The 23883-nt window shown below is 43.9% G+C and overlaps 2 protein-coding genes across 2 annotated transcripts in view; one reads left to right on the forward strand and one right to left on the reverse strand.

The window, feature by feature from the left end:
* Positions 1–23883, forward strand: part of LAMA3 (laminin subunit alpha 3) — a 259558-nt gene that overhangs the window by 15738 nt on the left and 219937 nt on the right. The window contains exon 2 of the mRNA XM_025273657.3: positions 9549–9701. Within this exon, the coding sequence (XP_025129442.3) occupies positions 9549–9701 (153 nt within the window). The remainder of the gene's footprint in view (positions 1–9548; positions 9702–23883) is intronic.
* Positions 18820–19182, reverse strand: LOC123331256 (40S ribosomal protein S25-like). Its single transcript, XM_044934826.2, has one exon. The coding sequence runs from the start codon at positions 19180–19182 to the stop codon at positions 18820–18822; it is 363 nt and encodes a 120-aa protein (XP_044790761.2).

Genomic DNA, 23883 nt, shown 5'->3' on the forward strand with positions numbered 1-23883 from the left:
CAGCCCCCATCCCATTCCTCCAGGTCATCACGGAGCAGCAGACTGGGCTCCCCAGGCTACTCAACAGTTTCTCACCAGCCATTCATCTTAGCACCTGACAGTACATCTGTTATCTTGCCACTTTCTCCGTTGGTCCCATTCTTTCCCGCCCCCACGGACCGTTCTCTACATCTGCGTCTCCATTCCTTCCCTGCAAATAGGTTCTTCGATACCATTTTCTAGTTTCCATCTATATATGTTAAGATACTCTGTTTGCTTTTCTCTTTCTGACTTACTTCACTCTGTATAACAAGCCCTAGGTTCCTCCACCTCACAGAGTTCATGTTCTAACCTGCCATGCTGCGCTCACACTACTGAGCCAACTGCTCTTTCCTCAGAGTTCCAGCCAAGCTCTGTGCCACCTCGCTCAAACTCCATTCATCACCTTGAAGCCATTGATTGTCATGTCTGGATCTTTATGAAATCATGAGCTTCCTGAGGGTGGGGCCACATTTTCCTGCTATTTGTTTTCCCTGCGGCGGCTTATCATGGACATGTCATAGATGCTTTTTGGAGAAGTGTTCAAAGGGTAGCCCCGTCATAGAATTAGCCTGCTGGAGCAACACCTTGATGGAAGTGCTGTTTGACCAAAAAAAAAAAAAAAAAACCCAAAACCCTGACTTTCAACAACCTGCCTTTGGAGGACAGGTATGGCCCCGGTGTGTTGAATTTCAAAGTAGGGGTGCCTAATGCAGTGGCTGAGACTGATGGCTGGGACTGGGCCACCGGCAGCTGGAAAGGGCAAAGGAAGATTCTTCCTCCACAGGCTTCAGAGGGAACGGACTTTGCCGATGCCTTGATTTCAGACTTACAGCCTCCAGAGCCATGAGATGACAACTTTCTATTTTCTAAGCCAGTATGTGGTACTCTCTTATGACAGCTCGTGTTAGTCCTTTTGGGCTGCTGTAACAAAACAAAACAAAACAAAAAAAATAGATTGGAAAGCTTCTAAAAACTAGAAATTTATTCCTCACAGTTCTGGAGGCTGAGATCCAAGGTCAAGTGTGGGCAGATTCAGTGTTTCGTGAGGACCCACATTTGCTCCTGGCTGTTTTATCGCTGTCCTCACAAGGTGGGAGGGATGAAGGATTTCTTCGGGGCCTCTTCTTTAAGGGCACTAATCCCACTTGTGTACTTGAAGCCTTCATCCTGATACCATCTTCTAGGGGGTTATGTCTTAACATATGAATGGGGGTGGGGCGGTGGGGCACAAATACTCAATCCCAGGCAGTAACGTCAGCTTTCAACCAGATAACCAGCCTCTCGGTCGGTCAGCAGTGTTTGTTGACCAGTGTGTGAGTTATCTGTGTGTGGGAGGGTGGAGGATGCAGGTATTGCGTAGGGCTCTCAGGTGGTTCTAGGGTCTCTGCTTTTGAGACTTTGCAATCTGATAACTCAAAATTAGTCCCTAAACAGAATAAGGAGAGCTTTCTGTGGAACAAATATTTAGGGATCACCCACGTGGAGAGTAATCCTTAAATATGAAGAACATTTCAGCGGGGCATAAAGTGAGGATTGCTTAACACAGGTGGGGTGGTGGAAGTTTGGGGGCCCTGGATCCCTTATCACACGGAGTCAGTGTTCTGGAGGAGTCCTTCACTAGTCAGGGTTTGGAGGCAGCGTCAGGAAAAGGATGAGGTGAGGCTGTGAAATGAAAGGCCCAGTTCACTGTGTCCTGGGATTGGCTCTGCAGAGACTAAATATGACTGAAGGTTTGTGTGCATGAAAGGCATTGCTGGCAAAGATTTTACACAAGGAATTTAGGTGACTGATAAAACTTTAAAAGAGTGAACAAAAGAGTTGAGGGCATTGGGACAATGAGAAAATAAAGCAGTAAAGAGTGTAATTATTTCATAAGGACATTAATAACTGAAGTGGAATCAAGAGGGAAACACTTGGTTGGCGGACTGAATCAGGTCAACGTCAGACTCTCTCCTGAAGACACTAACTGGCCCTTAGCAGCTCAGTAGTTGGTAGCTGGATGAACAAATTATCAGAGCGGAGCTGCTTTCATAAATCTAGCCTTTGGGATAAAGCCCCAAAGAGGAAGTGCTTTGGGTTTGGGGCGTTATGTGGACAAGCTTAAGTGTGGCCTGGCCCACCTCAGAAACCTGGGTTTGTTTGTAAGCAGGCCACTTATCTGTAACCACAGGTACCAAGTGACCCTTTATTGCCAGTGAAATGCCAGCACTATATATAGGGAACAAGAGAATAGAGGGAGAAGTAGAAGGAAGACGATTTTATGGAAACTGTTAAAAAGATGGGTTTTACTTGTGCTCTGTTGGTGGGAATGTAAATTGGTGCAGCCATTGTGGGAAATAGTGTGCTGCTGCTGCTGCTGCTAAGTCGCTTCAGTCGTGTCCGACTCTGTGCGACCCCATAGACGGCAGCCCACCAGGCTCCCCCGTCCCTGGGATTCTCCAGGCAAGAACACTGGAGTGGGTTGCCATTTCCTTCTCCAATGCATGAAAGTGAAAAGTGAAAGTGAAGTCGCTCAGTCTTGTCCAGCTCTTCGAGACCCCATGGACTGCAGCCTACCAGGCTCCTCCGTCCATGGGATTTTCCAGGCAAGAGTACTGGAGTGGGGTGCCATCTCCTTCTCCGGGGAAATAGTATGGAGGTCTCTCAAAAAATTAAGCATAGAGCTACCATGCATGCTTGCATGCTGTGGCTTTAGTCGTGTCCGACTCTTTGCGACCCCGTGGACTGTAGCCGGCTAGGCTCCCCTGTCTGTGGGATTCTCCAGGCAAGAATACTGGAGTGGGTTGTCATTCCCTTCTCCAGGGGTTCTTCCCAACCGAGAATCAAACTTCTGTTTCTTCTGTGTCCTGCATTGGCAGGCAGGTTCTTTACCAATGAGCCACATGGAAGCCTTAGAACTACCATATGACTCAGCAATTCCACTCCTGGGTATATATCTAAAAAACCCAAAAGCACTAGTTTGGAAAGATATCTGCACCCCAATGTTTATAACAACATTATTTACAATTGCCAAGATGTGGAAACGACCTAAGTGTTGATCAGTAGATGAATGGAGAAACACCCCAGTGATTCTAGTGGTGGTGTGATCACTATGGACGGCACCTCATTGAATCCTCGTGATCACTGCATAAGGTTGGTAGTGTTAGCCCATTTAAACAAAGAGAAAATGAAACCCAAGGGGACTGAACAGTTTGATTAACATTTTGAAGCTGTGGCTGGTGGAGGCAGAATTTGGACCTCCATCATTCTATGTCAAAATGCACCTATTTCAAACAAATTGAAAGAGAAGCATAATCTCTGGAATTTGTCCTGAGTGGACATAGTTTTTGAGTAATTGGTGTACATTTGGCAGATATTTGCCTTAAAAAAAATACATACCTGGAACCAACCTAAAACCCTTTGCTTTTTTTTTTTTTTCTTCTCTCGAGTCCCTTCCTCCAGGAACCCAGCACATTGGCAGGCAAAGCTCCCCCTCCTAGTCGGGTGAAATCTGTGGGTGGGGGGCAGCAGAGCTGGGTGCTCTCCTGTGCTCTGTGATTGCCCTTCACCCCACTCTGTGAAGATGTTTAGGTTCTCAGGAAATTGACAAGACACTTGTCTTACTTGTAGGTAACCTGTCCATATGCTTTGTGCCTCTCAGAAAGGAGAATGTTCTGAACAAGGTTTGGTGAGGGAACAATCCCAGGTTTGGAAGGGGTGCATTCCAGAATGTTCTCCACATCAGGACTCCAGCTGGCTGGGGTCTGGTCACTTGAGACCGTGCCTTGAAGGCACGTAACTTCAGGAGCCTCGGAAGGGCGTTCATGGCAGTGGGAACGTGGTGATCGTGTACCGGGGCCATTGATGGATGCCTGTGGTTAGATCTTGCTTTGTTTTCTGTGCCACCTGCGGGCGGGCAGCTGAGACTGTCAGACGGGGTGTTCTCCTCAGCTGGGGCTCTTCCCACACAGCTGCTTGTGGGCAGGTGTTTGGAAAATCACATAATTGTGATTCTAGCTTGGCCTCATGCTCCATCCAAATCCAAGACGGGGCTCTCTGATGCAGCTTCTAGGGCCATCAGGCCAGGATGGATGGTGTTCTGAGCTAGATTCACACACGGGTCCTGGTTCCTGCAGGTCCTAGCTGTATGGTTTGAGCCCCTTCATCTCTGTGAGCCTTCACTTCTGTGTCTTTAAGAGTTTTTTAAAAAATGTATTTTTTAATTGGAGGAATATTGCTTCACAATGTTGTGTTCGTTTCTGCTGTTCAACAGTGCGAATCAGCCATAATTGTGCACGTCCCCTCTCTCTTGAGCCTCCCTCACCTCTCCCCACCCCACCCCTCTGGATCGTCACAGCACTGGGCTGAGCTCCCTGTGTTATACAGCAGGTTGCCACTAGTTATCTGTTTTACACACGATAGTGTATGTATGTCAATGCCACTTTCTCCATTCATCCCACCTTCTCCTTCCCCCATTGTGTCCACAAATTCGTGCTCTACATCTGCGTCTCTACTTAAAAAACTAGGAATAAATCTACCATATGACCCAGAAGTCCCACTACTGGGCATATACCCTGGGTCCTTAAGTTCTGAAGAGTTTGATGCAAACCTGAGAGTGTGGTGAAGATTTAGCAGGAGAAGGCGTGGCGTGTCTCTCCTGGCACCCACACCTCTCCCTGCCCAGTGCTCCCTTCATCAGAGCACCTGCTGGTGACGTCTTGTGTTTGAGTTACTTCTTTTCTCTCCCACTGAATTTCTTCTAGAGCAGGGCCCCACTCTTGTTTGTTCCTTTGTTTTTACCCTAGCATCCAACACAGTGCTCCACACATTGGAAGTGATCTGGAAAAGTTGAATGAATGAATGATTGTTCAAACAATAAAAGAGAAGTCGTGGTAGGGAGTGGTGCTATAATCAGCCTCTAGTTTCTGAGAACAAGACAGTGTCTGGGCTGTGAATGCAATTGCACAGTCTTATATGTAAGAAGGTTTTTTTTTTTTTAATTGATTCATTTTTAGTTGAAGGATAATTGCTTTACAATATTGGTAAGAGGTTTTTGAATAAGGAGAATGCTTAAAAATGTGAGCAACTAGGAGAGACTAATTTTTTCCCATCTTTCTAAAAATGTGTAGGTCAGTCCTTGAGCCTCTGGGTGAACACTGGCATGTCCTCTGGGGCCCTCCAGTCTTGGATCTCAACTCTCTTTGTTGTTTATTTGAACAGTTTTGTCTCCTTCCTTTCCAGCCTCTTCTCTTTGCTATTTCCCACAGGACTCGGCTAATAACAGCCTTGACACAATTCAGAGGGAGAGTCCCTTGTCTTGTTTATCTTTCAGCATTCTCACCTGTCTGAAGCAGCTTCCGATTCTGCATAGATGTACAGGTTTGTTGCCTGGGTGGATGAATAACTGAACACAAAGATGTAAAGAATTCTCTTTGTTCTCTCTCTGTCCCCCTCTTCTCTGAGTTTTTGTCCTTTTATTTATTTGTGGTTATTTAAGAATATTTGACCTCAGGTGCAGAATTGCATTATGGCTTGTTCACAACCCTCAGGTTATGACATGCTTTCATCACTGGTCCTTGCATGATCAGCCTTAATGTGTATGTGGATGGATGGGTTTTAAATAGTAAAACATGGGATTTCCCTGGTGGTCCAGCAGTTAAGACTCTGTACTTGTACTGAGGGGACTTGAGTTCAATCCCTGGTTGGGCAACTAAGATTCCCATATGCTGCATGGTCAAAAAAAAAAAAAAAGAAGTATAGTTGATTGTATTAAAATGTTTCAGGTGTACAGCAAAGTGATTGCCTGTGTGTATACAAGCAATTGTTGTTGATCAGTCGCTAAGTTGTGTCCAGCTCTGCCACTCCATGGACTGCAGCATGCAGGCTTCCTTGTCCTTCACTGTCTCCCAGAGTTTGCTCAAATTCATGTCCATTGAGTCGGTGATGCCATCCAACAATCTCATCCTCTGTCACCCTCTTCTTCTCCTGCCCTCAATCTATCCCAGTATCAGGGTCTTTTCCAATGAGTCGGCTCATCACATCAGGTGGCCAAAGTATCGGAGCTTTAGCATCAGTCCTTCCAATGAATATTCAGGACTGATTTCCTTTAGGATTGACTGGTTTGATCTCCTTGTTGTCCAAGGGACTCTTAGGAATCTTCTCCAACACTGCAGTTCGAAAGCATCAGTTCTTCAGTGCTCAGCCTTCTTTATGGTCCAACTCTCACATCCATACATGACTACCGGAAACACCATAGCTTTGGCTGTACGTGTCTTTGTCAGCAAAGTGATATCTCTGCTTTTAATATGGTGTCTAGGTTTGTCATAGCTTTTCTTCCCAAGGAGCAAGCATGTGCATACATACATATATGTATATATTCTTTTTCAGATTCTTTTCCATTATAGGTTATTACAAGGTATTGAATATAGTTCCCTGTATTCTACAGTAGGTCTTTGTTGTTTATCTATTTCGTATACAAGTAGTATGTATCTGTTAATCCCAAATTTCCAGTTTACCCTTCTCCCCCTTCCCCTTTGTTAACCTTAGGTTTGTTTTCTATGTCTGTAAGTCTGTTTCTGTTTTGTAAATTAGTTCATTTGTATCATTGTTTTAGATTTCACATATAAGTGATACCATATGGTATTTGTCTATCTGACTTCTTCACGTAGTATGATAATCTCTGCTGCTGCTGCTGCTCAGTCGCGTCCGACTCTGTGCGACCCCATAGACTGCAGCCCACTTGCAGCAACATGGATGGACCTAATCTCTAGGTCCATCCATGTTGCTTCAAGTGGCATTATTTCATTTTTATGGCTGAGTAATATTTCACTATATATATTTTTATATATATATACACATACATACATACCACATCTTCTTTATTCATTAGTCTGTTGGTGGACCCAATGTTCTTAATTTTAATGTAGTCAGATCTGTCTCTTTTTTTTGTGTCAGTGCTCTCTGAAACTTGTTTAAGAACTCTTTCCAAGTTCTAAAAAGTATTTACCTTTTATTTTCCACTAAGAGATTTAAAACTTCTATTTCTAGTGTTATGTTCTTAATTATAACAACACAAAAAGCATCATCTTGAGACTTCCCTGGCAGTCCAGTGGTTAAGACTTTGCCTTCTAATGTAGGGGGTGTGGGTTCCATCCCTGGCTGAGGAACTAAGATTCCACATGTCTTGTGGCCAAAAGAGATAAATTGTAGATTATAAGCATCCACATCCTTGGAAGAGATTTGTTTGTATTATGTCTCCTTATAAACTTCAAGGAGAAATAATTTAATTCCTTTACCAAGTAATTAAACTAGTAAAATGATTTCTAGGGAGAAAATGGGAAAAATAAAAATCACTGAAGGGAAAAGTACTCATAAATGTTAAGATGTCCTAGCTTAAACAGTTGTTAATTACACTTTTGGGGGGCTTCCCAAATAGCTCAGTGGGTAAAGAATCTGCTTGCAATGAAGGAGAGCAGGAGACTTGGGTTCATTCCCTGAGCTGGGAAGATCTCCTGGAAGAGGACATGGCAACCTACTCCAGTATTCTTGCCTGGAGAATCTCATGGACAGAGGAGCCTGGAAGGCTACAGTCCATGGGGTCACAAAGAGTTGGATACAGCTGAGCACAGCACAGATGCTTTTTATTAATAACAACATTTTGGAGAAAGAACTCAAATTTATTTTTGGAAAACCCTGAGATGCTTATTCCTTTATTGGGCTTCTGTGACGTGCTGGGCTGAAGTGATGTGGGGAAATGCAAGTCACAAGGCCTCTGACCTCATGAACTGATGGGACTTCCCACCCCACAGTGCTGCTTCTGGGTTACAGAACTCTCTTCATGTAGGGTCAAAAGATAAAGTTGTAAGTAATTTATCATCACATAGTGAAAAAACCCTCTGTAACACATTTGATGAACGCATTTGGTCATGCATTTGGCTTCACTCCAGGATCAAATTTATCCTTGAACATTGAAAAGTTAATTTCCAAGATATTCATTCAGGGCAGAGCTACCCTTTTAACACAGCACATTTCTGGAGAGGCTGTGAGTCTCAGTTTGCTTCTCTGTATGTGGACTTCCCTGGTTGCTCAGTGGTAAAGAATGTCTGCCAATGCAGGAGCCACAGGTTTGGTCCCTGGGTTGGGAAGATCTCCTGGAGAAGGAAATGGCAATCTATTCCAGTATTTTCGCCTGGGAAATCCCAAGGACAGAGGAGCCTGGCTGGCTGCAGTCCTTGGGGTCTCAAGAGTCGGACACAACTTAGTAACTAAACAACAGCAACAACAACAACAACAACAACTCCTGTTTTGCAGTGGTTATGCTCTAAGATCACTTAATTGAGGAGCAAAGCATTTCAGTATGTGAAGTCCACTACTGAGTAAGCATGAGGCTTTGAACAAATTGAAATAAACTCAATATATAAAGGCCTACGATCAGCTTATTAGGTGGTGCATGCTTAGTTGCTTGGTTGTGTCCAACTCTTGGGGACCCCATGGACTGTAGCCCTCCAGGCTCCTCTGTCCATGGGATTCTCTAGGCAAGAATACTGGAGTGGGCTGCCATTTCCTTCTCCAGGGGATCTTCCTGACCCAGAGATCTAACCTAGGTCTTCTGCATTGCTGGTGGATTCTTTACCATCTGAGCTATAATGGCACTAAAATTATTCATTTCAGAAACAAAACAAGATAGAATCAAGAGAATCCACTTACTAAAAAAGAGTAATTCAGTAAGAAGATGAGATGATATCAGTAGAATCAGAATTCAGTAGAGATGATAATATTAAATGAATAACCACTCCAGATAAAAATGAATTCCCATTTACCTACTAAATGAACTGCCAACTTCCACAGTCTAGCCACATCTCTGCCACTTACCTTTCAAGTGTTGCTTCTGTATGCTCTTGTTTAAATGGGCCAGCTGGTCTCTGTGTGTTTGCTGGTGCTGGTTCCTCTGCCTGGAACACCTTCCCGATTGGCTGCTCACTGCCACTTGCCAGCTCCTCTCCACCCTCATAGGCAGCTTAAATCCCACCTCTTCACTGAGCCTTTCCTGAGCTCATGGAATATCTACCACCTTAGGCCCTGGGCTCTATGCTGTTGCCACACCTACCCCTTATGGTTACTTATATGCTTATCACCTCCACTGGGGCTGTGAACCGGGCTTCTCTTTGTATCCCAGGACCTGACATGCACCTTGCAGAGGAGGATGTGAAGAGTTGAAACGGATTTGCTGAAGGAGAACATCATTGCAGCCCAAGCACACCAGGCTCTTCTTAGTGTCATACAGGACAAGCAAAACGTAGCTGTAACGGATGGAAGATAAAGATAATGTGTGTCCTAGAAACACGATAAACAGAGGTCTAAGCAGGTGATACGGTTTAAGATGAAATGAAAAAGAGAAAGCCTTACTACTGTCTTCTGAAAATATTATGATGAACTTCAACAGTTGACATGTCTAAGCTGTATAAAGCGTCTTTGTTTTGATTACCTCTTTGACTAAATTGATAAGAAATTACTTAAAAATTAAAAAAGAACTTTTTTTTTCTCCCCAGGGGCAGTTCTGTGACTACTGCAATTCTGAGGACCCCAGGAAAGCACACCCTGTCACCAATGCAATTGATGGATCGGAGCGTTGGTGGCAAAGCCCTCCCCTTTCATCAGGCATGCAGTACAACAGAGTCAACGTCACCCTGGACCTGGGGCAAGTGAGTTGTGCTTTCCTCTGGAATGGGGAAAATCAGCTTGAATCATTGTGTCTGTGGTTACTGCTTTTTAAAATTAACTTTTATTGGCATATAGTTGATTTACAGTGTTGTGTTAGTTTCTGCTGTATAGCAAGGTGAATCAGCCATATATCTATCCCTGTATACAAACACTCCTGTGATTATTTCTGAAATAATGATTATTTTAAAAACAAGCTTCAGTTTCAGTTTACTAATACTATGAAGCCCTTTACTTTAATATTTACATCCCTCAACACCCAGCACAATGCCTGCCACAATGCAAACACCCATACCTGTCTATTAAATGAGCTAACATAATAATTGTAAGTGGTATCATTGACAAAGGTATTTTTTATTATTATTTTTGACTGTGGTAAAGTACACATAATGTAAAATTTAGCATCTTAGCCATTTCTAAGTGTAATTCAGTAGTGTTAAATAGGTTCACAGTGTTGGGAAATCAATATTCAACACTTTTTTATTTTGGAAAACTGGTACTCTGTGCTCATTAAACACTGACTGTCCATTCTGCTTTCTGTCTCTGTGAGTTTGACTGCCCTTGGTACCTCTTATAAGTGGAATCACACCGTATTTGTCCTTTTGTGATTGGTGTATTTTGTTTAGCAGAATGTCTTCAGGGTTCATCCGTGTTGCAGCATGTGTCAAAATTTCTTTCTTTTAAAGGCTGAATAATATTCCATTGTATGGATATCACATTTTGTTTATTCATCCACCAGTGGCCACTTGGGTTGCTTTCACCTTTATGCTTTCACCTTTATTGCGAATAATGCTATGAACATGGGTATGGCAAAGATATCTTTATAGCATTCTCTTTACTGGAAATCTCGACTCTGTGAGCAATGTCTACCATAGTTTTTGATCTTGTTTGGCCATCTGGTCCATGAGGGAATCTGACTTAATCAGATTAATCACAGCTGTCCTCCTGTGAGAGGCTAAGATGGTCCTAGGATGATTCATGCCCCTCTTCTTTGAGTGTGGACAGCTCTATAAATATGATGGATGTCACTTCCATGATAAGATGGTATCATATGACAAGAGATGAAGGGATTTTGCAGATGCATTAAAGATCCCAAGTCAGTTGCTCAAAAGGAAGACTATCCTGGGGACCTCTTCTAATTAGGGGAGCTCTTGTAAAGGACTGGGCCCTATCCCAAGGAAGAGGTTTGAAACATGAGAAGTTTACCTGCTGATCTCAAAGGGAAAGCTTCCTGTGGTGATGGCCACGTGACAGAGATCTAAGACTGGGTTCTAGAAATTGAGAGAGGTCCCAGCCAACAACCAGCAAGAAAAGCGGGAACCTGTCCTGCAACCATAAGGATCTAGATTCTGCTAACAACATGTGCAAACTTTAAGTAAATCTTTTCAGGCATTTAATGGACACCTTGATGAGAGCCTTGACCCTGAGCAGAAAACCTGGTCCCACCATGCCCAGATCCCTGATGTAAAGACTGCAAGATAATAAATGGTGTTGTTTTAAGCCACCGAGTTTGCAGTTATTTGTTAAGCACAAGTAAAATTCGCCTTCCAGTACAGGGAGTGCAGGTTTGATCCCTGGTCAGGGAGCCAAGATCTCACATACCTTGATGCCAGAAAACCAAAAAACCAAATCATAAAACAGAAGCAATGTTGTAACAAATTCAATAGACTTAAAAAGGAACTGCATCCCACAGACTAGAAACTGAATGTTACTGAAATTTCTTCCAATGAGTGTATTATATTCAGTTTCGTGATAGAAGGGTTCTCCACTTCTTTTGCCCAAAAGTTTTGTTAAATCAGGCCTCTCCTGAGAATATTTTCCATCATCAATTTGCATCAGAGATAATTCAGGGAGATCTGGCATGGTTTGAAAGACTCCATAACCCCAGTTTCAACCATGATTTAGTCTTATCCTTCTAGCACTAATTCAGTAGAGATTTTGCATGTAATGACTAGGATTTGCCTATCATACCACTTTTTAAACTGAAGATTTCTGTAGTTAGTTGGGAATTTTAACCCATTAAATGATGTTTACTGAACATACCAGTGCCTTCTGGATTTGCTCTTTTCCCCTGAAGGCTTTTTTTAAACCTACCTTTTAAAAGTACCCTTTTGATGTATTGAAAAATCCCTAATTAAGACAGATGAATTAATAAAACACCAACATTGAGATAATTTAGTAATTTTCAGGTTGCTGACAGACATGAGTCGTGGCCAACATCTTCATGCAGATGATGCCCACCCACCTCCTTCCTGGCTGGGAGGCTGCTCTGTAGGTGGCTGAGAGTGGGGGTCCTGGGGTCAACCCACCCTAGTTCATGCTCTGGTATGCTGCTTACTAACTGGGTGACCCTGAGCAACAAACTTCAGTGCTCTCTGCTTCAATTTTCACATTTATACACTGAAATGATACTAGTGCTCACTTCATAGGATTGCTGTGAGGTTGGAATGAGTTGACTGCTTCATTTTTAAACCTCTTCAGGCCAGTGGTTTCTAAGTAAGTTTTCATTTAATAAAATAAAGTCAATGTCAATAAACGCATTATTAAAATAGACTGACTCCTAACTTCTGCTCCTCTGGAAAGTACTGTGATGATCCTGTAGAAAATACTCTAGAAAAGTCTAGAGACAGGAAAAGCAATATACATCATGTCAGACTGAGCATGTTTCTTCCCTCTTGTGTTGGAGCAACACGTAGTAAGCATGTTTTATCTTGTAGGGTTCACATCTTATACCCTGTCCATAGGATCTATATTTTCTCCTTTTTGCTGAAATTAACCATGGAAGTGTCACTGAGAGGTTAGAATTCTTAACTGAATCGTGACCTATGAGCTTTAGATTTAGGAAATGCAAATCTTGATTTTTAAAATTTTTTAAAATTTATTTTTAAATTGAAGTACAGTTGATTTACAATATTATCTTAATTACTGCTATATAGCAAAGTGATTCAGTTATACATATATATTCTTTTAAAAGTATTTTTTTCCATTATGCTTTATCACAGGATATATAAATATAGTTCCCTGTGCTATATAGTAGGACCTTGTTGTTTATTCATCCTATATATACTGCAGCCATGAAATTAAAAGACGCTTACTCCTTGGAAGGAAAGTTATGACCAACCTAGATAGCATATTGAAAAGCAGAGACATTACTTTGCCAACAAAGGTCCGTCTAGTCAAGGCTATGGTTTTTCCTGTGGTCATGTATGGATGTGAGAGTTGGACTCTGAAGAAGGCTGAGCACCGAAGAATTGATGCTTTTGAACTGTGGTGTTGGAGAAGACTCTTGAGAGTCCCTTGGACTGCAAGGAGATCCAACCAGTCCATTCTGAAGGAAATCAGCCCTGGAATTTCTTTGGAAGGAATGATGCTGAAGCTGAAACTCCAGTACTTTGGCCACCTCATGCAAAGAGTTGACTCATTGGAAAAGACCCTGATGCTGGGAGGGACTGGGAGCAGGAGGAGAAAGGGATGACAGAGGATGAGATGGCTGGATGGCATCACTGACTCGATGGACGTGAGTCTGAGTGAACTCCGGGAGTTGGTGATGGACAGGGAGGCCTGGCATGCTGCAATTCCTGGGGTCTCAAAGAGTTGGATATGACTGAGTGACTGAACTGAACATATATACTTTTTTAAAAAAGATTTTTAAAAAATTATGTAATTGTTTTTGTCTGTGCTGGGTCTTCATTGCTACGAGGGCTTTTCTCCAGGAGCAGTGAGCAGGGGCTGCTCTCCAGTTGTGGTCCACAGGCTTCTCATTGCTGTGGCTTCTCTTGTTGCAGAGCACAGGCTCTAGAGCGCGGGGGCTTCAGTGGTCTGCTCCTGGGCCCTGGAGCACAGGTTCAGTAGTTGTGGTGCATGGGCTTAGTGGTCTCACGGCATGTGGGATCTTCCCGCACCAAGGATCAAACTTGTGCATTGGCAGGTGGACTCTTTACTACGGAGCCACCAAGGAAGCCCCATCCTATATATACTTGTTTGCATCTGCTAATCCGAAACTCTGAATCTATTCCTCCCCACCCCCTCTCCCTTGGTTATAAGTGATATCCTGTGGTGTTGGTCTTTCTCTTTCTGACTGAAGGAAGTGCAAATCTTGATGCCTGGTTGGGAAATAAAATACAGGCCATGAACTTGTTATTACCAAACCACTTTTTTTGCAGCCACTGAGGATCTGAGTTTGATTTTGCTGTGGTATAGTGACAGCTTACGTTGTCATGTCGCCTTTTGGGCTACTTGGTGATTTTCATTGTTTTTTTTTTTTGCCAACACAGTTTGACAAGTAAAAACATTGCCTTCAAGGCTCGATCTTGAAGGGCAATTTCCTTCCCTACAAAGTGTCAAATGTAGAAGTTTCTGCAATTCACTGGAGGCAGTGGCATTTTCTGGGGCTGTTCAAGTTCATTAGATTATATAGAATTCATCGGTTTCGGGCTATAGAGTAAGAACAGGATAGCTTACTGGAAACTTTCATATTGTCTGGCCAAGTATAATGAGTTCATTTTGACATTCGAAGCAAATTATGATGTCCAGATTTTAAAAAAGGATATATTTGGAATATAAGGACATTTGTTTCTTCCTGGACTCCTGGTGGAACATGACCTCTGGCCCCTGTGAGATAGGCAGCTGTAGCCATGGGCTTGAGCTGTGCTCCTTGATTTCCTTCAGAATCAGAGCGAATCTTACTCTGCCAGACTCCCTGTATCTATCTCTGCTTTTCCTCCTCCAGGGTGAGGTCTAGGGAAAAACATGGGTGGGGCAGGGCTTCCCTCAAAGTCAAGGTGGCCAGGAGCTTGGGAGGGGCTGGCTCTCAGGTGGGAAGGAGGCGAGGAAGCAGTGTGGGGCCAGGACAGGCTCCCCAGGAGAGCAGGCCCCACCCACAGGTTCCAGGGAACAACAGGAAAAGCCCCTCGAGAAGAATTGTAAGGCTTTTTTTTGTTGTTGTAAATTAATCTATTTATTTTGAATTGTGGTGTTGGAGAAGACTCTTGAGAGGCCCTTGGACTGCAAGGACATCCAACCAGTCCATTGTAAAGGAGATCAGCTCTGGGTGTTCTTTGGAAGGAATGATGCTAAAGCTGAAACTCCAGTACTTTGGCCACCTCATGTGAAGAGTTGACTCATTGGAAAAGACTCTGATGCTGGGAGGGATTGGGGGCAGGAGGAGAAGGGGATGACAGAGGATGAGATGGCTGGATGGCATCACTGACTAGATGGACGTGAGTCTGAGTGAACTCCGGGAGTTGGTGATGGACAGGGAGGCCTGGCATGGTGCGTTTCATGGGGTCGAAAAGAGTCAGACACGACTGAGCGACTGAACTGAACTGAATCTATTTATTTTAATTGGAGGCTAATTGCTTTACAATATTGTAGTGGTTTTTGCCATACATTCACATGAATCAGCCATGGGTGTACATGTGTCCCCCATCCTGACCCCCCGCCTCCCAACCTCTCCCCCCATCCCATCCCTCAAGGTTTTATGCAACTTGTCATGCCCCTAGGAGTACTATTTTTAACCTATTAGTAGTAGAAATAAGGGCTTCTGTGGTGGCTCAGATGGTAAAGAGCCTGCCAGAAAAGCAGGAGACCTGGATTTGATCCCTGGGTCAGAAAGATCCCCTGGAGAAGGGCATGGCTACCCACTCCAGTACTCTTGCCTGGAGAATCCCATGGACAGAGGAGCCTGGTGGGCTACAGTCTACAGGGTCGCACAGAGTCGGACACAACTGAGCGACTAACACACATACACACACACACACACGCACGCACACACACACACACGTAGAAATAAAGACAAAGCAAACATCTTTCTCCCACCCCCCAATCCAAAAACCTCGAAAGGAATGACTGTTTGCCTCAGAGGCTAGAGGTATGATGAAGGGAAGCGATGCCATTGTGCCCCATTCTGCTGGGTTGCTGGGGAAAGGGGGCCAGCTGGAGCAGGACAGTGGCTGAGACAGTCCCTGGGCCTTGTTAGAGGCAAAGGCTGTGAGGGCAACCCTGCCCTCAGCCCCCCAGCTCCCTCTGAGTGGGCAGCAGGGAGGATGGCTCCTGTGTCCGTTCACACGTGTACCATCTCCAGGGCCTCCCTCTGACTCCCTGCTTCCTGCCCGAGGGCTCTTCCCAGGCCCTGGGAGTTTCTGAGCCTGTGTTCAGAGCAGCTAGGAAGTGCAGGATTTAATGCCCTGAGGGGCAACCCTCAATCCAGAAGATAAAGGAGCTGGTGGAAAATCCCCTCATTTCTCTGCCACTTCTTGGGACAGTTCCGAGGAGCTTTCTGAGGACACAGTTCTTCAGAGTGTCTGCAGCAGGATGGAGCCCCATTTGGCCTTGGTGGAATCTGCCTATTAACACTTTAGTCACTGGCTCTTCTCTCTCCTCTGTGTCCCTTTGTCTCCCAATTTATGCTTCTTGAGATCAACTCCCAAATAAGCTACCTGTGCCCAAGTCTTTGTCTCTGAGTTGGTTTTATAAAGGATCGAACCCATTCCAGTATTCTTGCCTGGAGAATTCCACAGACAGAGGAGCCTGGCAGCTACAGTCCATGGGGTCACAAAGAGTCGGACGTGACTGAGTGACTAACACTTTCAAACTAAGACAGGGAAGAAAGAGGCCTAGACGGAGGCTTGGAAACCCTCCTGGGTGTCTGCATAAGCAAACACTATGAACAAATTATGTAAAATATAGACTGCAGCCATGAAATTAAAAGATGCTTGCTCCTTGGAAGAAAAAATCTATGATAAACCTTGACAGCACATTAAAAAGCAGAGACATCAATTTGCTGACAAAGGTCCATTTAATCAATGCTATGGCTTTTCCAATAGTCATGTATAGATGTGAGAGTTGGACCATAAAGAAGGCAAAGCACTGAAGAATTGATGCTTCCCAACTGTGGTGTTGGAAGACTCTTAAGGGCCCCTTGGACAGCAAGGAGATCATACCAGTCATCCTAAAGGAAGTCAACCCTGAATATTCACTGGAAGAACTGATGCTGAAGCTGAAGCTCCAACACTTTGGTCACCTAATATGAAGAGCTGACTCACTGAAAAAGACCCTGATGCTGGGAAATATTGTAGGCAGGAGGAGAAGAGGGAGATAAGAGGATGAGATGGTTGGATGGCTGACTCAATGGACATGAGTTTGAGCATACTCTGAAAGTGAAGGACAAGGAAGCCTGGTGAGCTGCAGTCCATGTGGTCACAAAGAGTCAGACAGAACGACTGAATAACAACAAAGTAGGAAATCCAGAAAAAATGTTTCTAAAGCTCTCAGCTTAAGAGTAACCAAGGAAACAGCATTATAACTTTTAAAGAAGAAAATATAGGTCACAGGGAAATTTCCCATTAGTCTACCTATTTTCTTATGAACTTGGCATGGATGCAGATGTATCTGAGAGTGAATTTAGTTTGCAGGTACCTTCTAGGAGCTCGCCCCTTGCTCCCGTCCTCTTCAACTTTTATTAAACTTTGGTGGATGAATCCAAAACATTCTTTGTAACCTTTGTCAGTTCTGACTCAGATGGGAGGAAGGCCTGGACTAGTTTCTGATGCTTCCTAATAAGCACGTGGGCTTTGGAGATTAAATTGGTTCTTGGGATTCTTGGATCACCAAGAGTCATGAAGAGTCTGACTCAGTTGGGTCCCTGGGTGAATACAGTTCAATCCAGAAAGTGCATGGCTCTTGGATTTGACCCAGTGTTCTAGATTTCTTAGGAACCCTCTAGCCTATAAGCTTCAGGAATCTGGGAATGATGTCTTTCTGTGTTCACTACAAAATGTTCTGCTCCCAACATCTTGCATAGTGTTCAGCACATAGTAGATGCTCAATAAATATTTGTTGAATGAATGTAGAATGAGCCAAGGATGATTCAGGGTTGGCCTGGATTTCGCTGGTGTCAGTGAAAGCATATTGCTGTGAGATCAAATCTCTGGGGAGAGTGGACTAGCCTTGGCCCTGATGTTAATTAGATCATTGGTTCCACTTAGGATAATTGGTTCTCTTTGCCACACCATCTAAGTATTTTAGAGCAATAACATAATTAGAAGATACAGATCTTAGAGCAAATTTATAATTAATAAATATTCTATTAATAAACATATAATCATGAGACAACCCTTGAAGGCCAATCATTTGTTAGGGAGAAAAACAAGGACCGATAAAATCCTCTGGGGCTACTGAGGATGTAATTTTATCCTTTATGCTACCGAAATAACCTTAAGTGGCAATTTGCCTTTGAAGTGCTTTTTAAGCAACTTACACACTAGGGAGAATCTGACAATCTGGCATTTTCTTTTTATGTGTGAAAAACTCAAGGAAGCTGAGTGGATCCACAGCAAGAGTAGAATTCTGAGATGTCAGTTTTGCTTAGTTCTCTGAATCACTGTCCCAAACATTGGTAATGTACATTAGTTGATAGATTCTAAGAACTTTAAACACTGTTATAGAAAACAATGTCTGAGAAATAGTTTCTCAACTAAAAACTGCTTATTCTCTGGCCATGTTGCCTGTTTGCAATATCTTTTTCTCAGTTGATGTATTTTTCCACCATCTATCTATTTCCTCAAGCCATAAAACTGAATCAACATTGACTCCATGGATTAAGATGATTTCCTAAGATTACTTAAGATTGAAACAGATCCTGACTTTAGTGGCTAAACACAATGCTGATTTATTTCTCATTCAGGTAAGAGTTGAAGCATAACTTATCCTGGCCAGATCGCTCCACTCCAAACAATGGTTCAAAGACTGAGACTAACTAGTGAGGAGGCAGGAAATGTAGCCCAGCTGTTGCTCTAGAAGGAAGCAAGCTTTCTAAAGGCAAAGCTGTCTCTTCTGTGCCCTGCAGGGGCTCCTCAAGATGGTGAAAGCTGATACCCTGTATCTCTTCCCAGCTCTGACATCAGCCCTGGGTGGGAGCATTTACACCAGAGAAATTGGCCAGTGTTACACATCAGGGCTTCTTTGCAGGAGCCAGTTTACCAGCACGCTGCTCACTGAGTCTCTTCTATGTTCATGCACTTCTCTTCCCACCCCTTCTTACTTTTTATTATATCTTGCTTCTTGAAGTTTTATTTTCCAAAATGTGCAGTTGGTGGGACCCATTCATGCATCTTTACCAGCACCCTTGGTGTTTTTGGTGTAAACTACTTGAGCTCTGTGCTTTGAAGTCAGTTTCATAAGTCCTTTACTATGGAGGTCCTGAAGGGCTACCCTGGCCAGGCAACCACAGATCTTTGGTCTCGCAGAGATGACAACTGGAGTTCTAAGCTTATAGTTAGGAATTTCTTTACAGAGTTTGTCAGATGTTGCTTTGTCAAATAAGACTAGGTTATTGAGTTTGTCCCGAACTTTGCCTTTGGACCACTTCTTCTTTTTGGCCTTGCCCCTTGATTTGTTCACAGAATGTTTGTCTTTCTTGGCTGACTTTCTGACATCTTTCTTCTTCTTGTCATCCTTGGGTGGCATAGCAAAGCCAGGAGAGGAACTGTGACCACCGCCACCTTGCTAAGATGTCAGACAAAATGTGCGTCTTGCTTCTTCATATCCTGGAGTCCCATTCCTTGTCTCCATTGATACTGCACTGCCTCGACCCTCGTATTGGCCTCTGACAGCTCTTTCCTGTGATGTCTTCTAAACCATCTCCCTGCCTCTGCTTTTGGCTCTCTCCCCTTGTCCTGCATGCATTCATGGCGCAGAAAGATGTGATGACTAGCAATAGGAACAGTAGAAATGATTGAGGTTGGTGGTTTTCCAGGCATCAACCCATCAACCCATCAATCTTTCTCATTGTTTTCTGAGCAAAACAAAGATTTAAACATGTCATTCTCCCTGTTTACATTCCTTTCATGGCTCCCCGCTACTTTCAGAATAAACTCCAAGTTTCTTGGGATGGTGTATAAGCGCCCCCCCAACCCCCCGCCCCATCTAGCTTCTGCCTTTTCACTAGTCTCTTTTCTAGATGCCGCTTTTTCCCACAGACTCCATGCCACATCAGCAAGGACCTATTTGTAATTCCCTGAACTCTCCATGGGGCTTCCCTGATGGCTCAGCGGGTAAAGAACCCTCCTGCCAACGCAGGAGATGTAAGAGACTTCAGTTTGATCCCTGGGTTGGGAAGATCCCATGGAGAAGAGCATGGCAACCCACTCCAGTACTGTTGCCTGGAGAATCCCATGGACTGAGAAGCCTGGCAGGCTACAGTCTACGGGGTTGGACATGACTGAGTGACTAACACTTTCACTTTCAAACCCTCTGTGACATTTCCTGCTTTGTGATGTTGTTTGGGTGCTGTTCATGGCGCTTAGAAGTACCTTTGCTCCACACCTGCTCTGGCTACCTCCTTTCCCAGGTAAGTCCGGTATCCCCTGCTGGAAACCTCCCCTGGCACTTGCTATATATGCTGTGTCATGTAGGCGCATTACACCGTGAGCTCCTTAAAGTTGTCGTTGTTCAGTTGCTAAGTTGTGTCCGACCCTTTTTGACCCCATGGACTGCAGCACACCAGGCTTCCTTGTCCTTCACTATCTCCCAGAGTTTGCTCAAACTCATGTCCATTGAGTCAGTGATGCCATCCAACCATCTCATCCTCAACAGCTCTCTTTTCCTCCTGCCCTTAATTTTTCCCAGCATCAGGGTCTTTTCCCAGAGAAGGCAATGGCACCCTACCTACTCCAGCACTCTTGCCTGGAAAATTCCATGGATGGAGGAGCCTGATGGGCCACAGTCCATGGGGTCGCTAAGAGTCAGACACGACTGAGTGATTTCACATTCACTTTTCACTTTCATGCATTGGAGAAGGAAATGGCAACCCACTCCAGTGTTCTTGCCTGGAGAATCCCAGGGACGGGGGAGCCTCGGGGGCTGCCATCTGTGGGGTCACACAGAGTTGGACACGACTGAAGCGACTTAACTTAGCAGGGTCTTTTCCAATGAGTCAGGTTCACATTAAGTGGCCAGAGTATTGGAGCTTCAGCTTCAGCATCAGTCCTTCCAATGAATATTCAGGGTTGATTTCCTTTAGGATTGACTGATTTTATCTCCTTGCTCTCTAAGGGACTCTCAAGAGTCCTTAAGGTCAAGGAGCATATGATATTATTCTTTTTATCCACGGAATTAAAAAGTCCTGAAAGGTCCTTTGTCCCCAAAATGTGATGAAAATGGAAAGATAAATTTCGAGAGTGTTCTTTTTATATTATCCCATTTGTTATATGTCTTGCTTTAACCATGAACAGCTCTGCTGTATTTTTTAAATATCCCTAACATTTACATTTGCTAGTTCCCATTTAACCAGCGCCACAAGTAAAACAGACATAACAGAAAATGAGTAAAATATGTTTCCACCCCAAACATTCAGTAGGCTATAGTCAGACAACATAAACCAAGAATCAGAAGCAGGAACGGAAAGTGTACTAGAAAAGAGCAACACTTTCCTACTGGAATTTTCTCCCAAACTCGCTACCAGTACAAGTTAATATGATCAAGTGCTGAACAGAGGTCACTGTGACTTCATTGGTGATGCTTACCAGGTCACCCTGAGTCACACACTATTGTGACTCTGGCATTTGCTTATATGGCAGGATTACAGCCACTGCAGAGTAGTCAGAGCGGTTTTTCTTGTCAGGAAGGGTGATACCAGGGTTTGGCCTCCCATGAGAAGATGAGGTCTACGGTCCAGGAGGAGGCACTAGAGGGCTAGCCCCCCACACCCTCTAGCTGTCCATCAGCCCACATGGAATTTGTCTCTCAAAGAGCTGGATGGAAAATATATGATGAGGTTCATTGCTCGAGAACTCCAAGGGTCATGGCTCCTGCTGCCAAGAGAAAAATAAACAGAACCAAAACCCTCAGTGCTTTCCAGAAAAGGTTAATCCTATTTGAGGGTTGGCCATGCAGTTAAGAAGACATAAGGAAGATGGCATGCCAAGGTACTGGTATGGAATTAAGTAGAACTGGGAATTGACCAGAGGAGAGCCACTTGGCTTCTTGGGAAGGGTCTAGGCTGCTGTGCCAGCCTTTGGTCCCATGGTGATGGTCAGGGTGGGAGAGAGACTGAGGCATAGAACCCAGACAGGCTGGGGTCCTGCCATCCTGGCAGGGTCTCCTCTGTGTGTGGCGGAGGCTCACTGCTGTGGCTGGAAACGCTTATGAACAATGTATGTGAACATGCTTTGATTCTTGTGAAGCACCATGCAGGCATAGACTGTTACTGCGATTACTTAGAGAAGTTGTCATTGACGTCCCTCCCTCTCTCATCTTCTAGGCTTCCAATAAGCTCACACTGCCTTCTGTCTTCCAAGTGAGTGAAGGATCTGTCGATCTATTCTCAGTAAAGTTCTGGAAGCTCAGGACTGAAGCTTCCTAGAATATTTGCACCTTAACAAATTGTTATCTATTTTCGTCATGGAACTAATACTTCTAGAAATTGATCCTAAGAAAATAATGAGGTAAATGCTCAAAATGTTTGGCTTCCCAGGTGGCACTAGTGGTAAAGAACCTGCCTGCCAATGCAGGAGATAAATGCTCAAAATGTTTGAGCAAAGATATTCTTGAGAGCATTGTTCATAATTAGATAATGTGGGAAACAGCAATCTCACATCCAGTAAGGGAACTGATGCATCGAGTGAATTAATTGACAACCATAGGAAGGCTACCACAGAGGGGGAGTCTTTATTGATCTGACAGATGTTTGTGCTATAGTGTAAAGAAAAAATAATCAAACTGTAGGTATGCTGTGTATATAGTATGGTATGATGACATTTTATCTCTGTGTATGAGCAAAGCAAAAAGTCAGGCAAGAGGGTATTTAAAATGCTAACAGTACTTTCTCTGGATGGAGGGATTATTGGTCAATTTTACTTTCTTCTGTGAATCCAATTTACAGTGTGATTCAGATCCATCACTCTTATTACACGGGTGCAAATCTGGCTCCAGAACTTTCTAGCTGTGTGATGCTGAGCCCTCTAGTTAATGTCTTGGAGTCAGTTTCTTCATCTGAGACCTGGGGATGAACCTAGAACCACCCTCATAAGGTTGTTGGGAGGAATTAATGATGTAATACAGAAAAACTCTTAAAGGGACTTCCCCAGTGGTCCAGTGGTTAAGACTCCCCCTTCCTGCAGGGATTGTGGATTTGATCCCTGGTCAGGGAACTAAGATCCCACATACCACAAAGTATGGGCAAAAGTTAAATAAATAAAAACTTGTTAAGAGAAAAATTCTTAAAATTATGCCTCTCACACTATGAGAACTCAATTCATGTTGGCTGTTATATTTGTATTTTTTCACTGAGCCCATGTATTACTTTTAGAGTTAGAAAAACAGTAAAGCAATTGGGAAAATCTTTCCTTTTGGGGAATAAAGAAGAGCTCAATACCGTGATGACAAAAGGCACAGTTATTCCCGGTGGAATTGGACGTGTTGATGGAAAAGCTTACTTGGAGCTTCCTGACATCCTCCACCCCCCAAATATAAGCTTCTGACCAGCTCCTCCTGGAATGAGGTCAGCCTGCTAGAGATCTTTAAATGCCAACAGAATCAGAAAAATGCCCAGTAAATGGAAAAAAATTTTTTAAAGAACCTTTTTATTCTTTAGCTAATCTTGAAAATTGTTTCTTCCCTTGTGAAACTTTCATGATTTCAGGCATATTTTGGCTTTCAGTCATGGCAGTTTTCCTATTACTATTATTGGCAAGCATATATAAGGAAAAACTGAATTTCGTGAATTCTTCACAGTGGTTCCAGTGAGAGTTTGAGTTAAATATACTGTCTCGGGGGAGCCCTGGCCCTGGCCCGTCCTCTCCACTGCCCACTGTCCCCCAGAACCCCCACCCCAGAGCCTCTGCCGCTCCTCCCGCCAGTGGCCCTGGAGCCTCCCTGTGTCACCACGCATCTTCCTTTACTCTTTTCTTCCCCAAACCTCTCCTCTCCCTACTCCTGTTTCTGTGGTTTCTCTTCACTTTTGTTTTTTTCCTTTCCATTCTTCCATTGTATTTCCTTCTTTTAGAGAAAAACGGGAATCAAACCAAACCACCTTCTTTTCCTGTGATCACTGCCCGCCTTCAGGAGGGGTGCTGTGTGGGTCCCCGGCCGCCCCTCCAGCCCCAGAGTGGTGGCCTGAGGAGCTGGGTGGGAGGGTTAGGGCTCCATCAGGACCAGGCTCCCTGCCTG

The sequence above is a fragment of the Bubalus bubalis genome, chromosome 22, assembly GCF_019923935.1.
Source record: "Bubalus bubalis isolate 160015118507 breed Murrah chromosome 22, NDDB_SH_1, whole genome shotgun sequence".
Taxonomy (NCBI): Eukaryota; Metazoa; Chordata; class Mammalia; order Artiodactyla; family Bovidae; genus Bubalus; species Bubalus bubalis.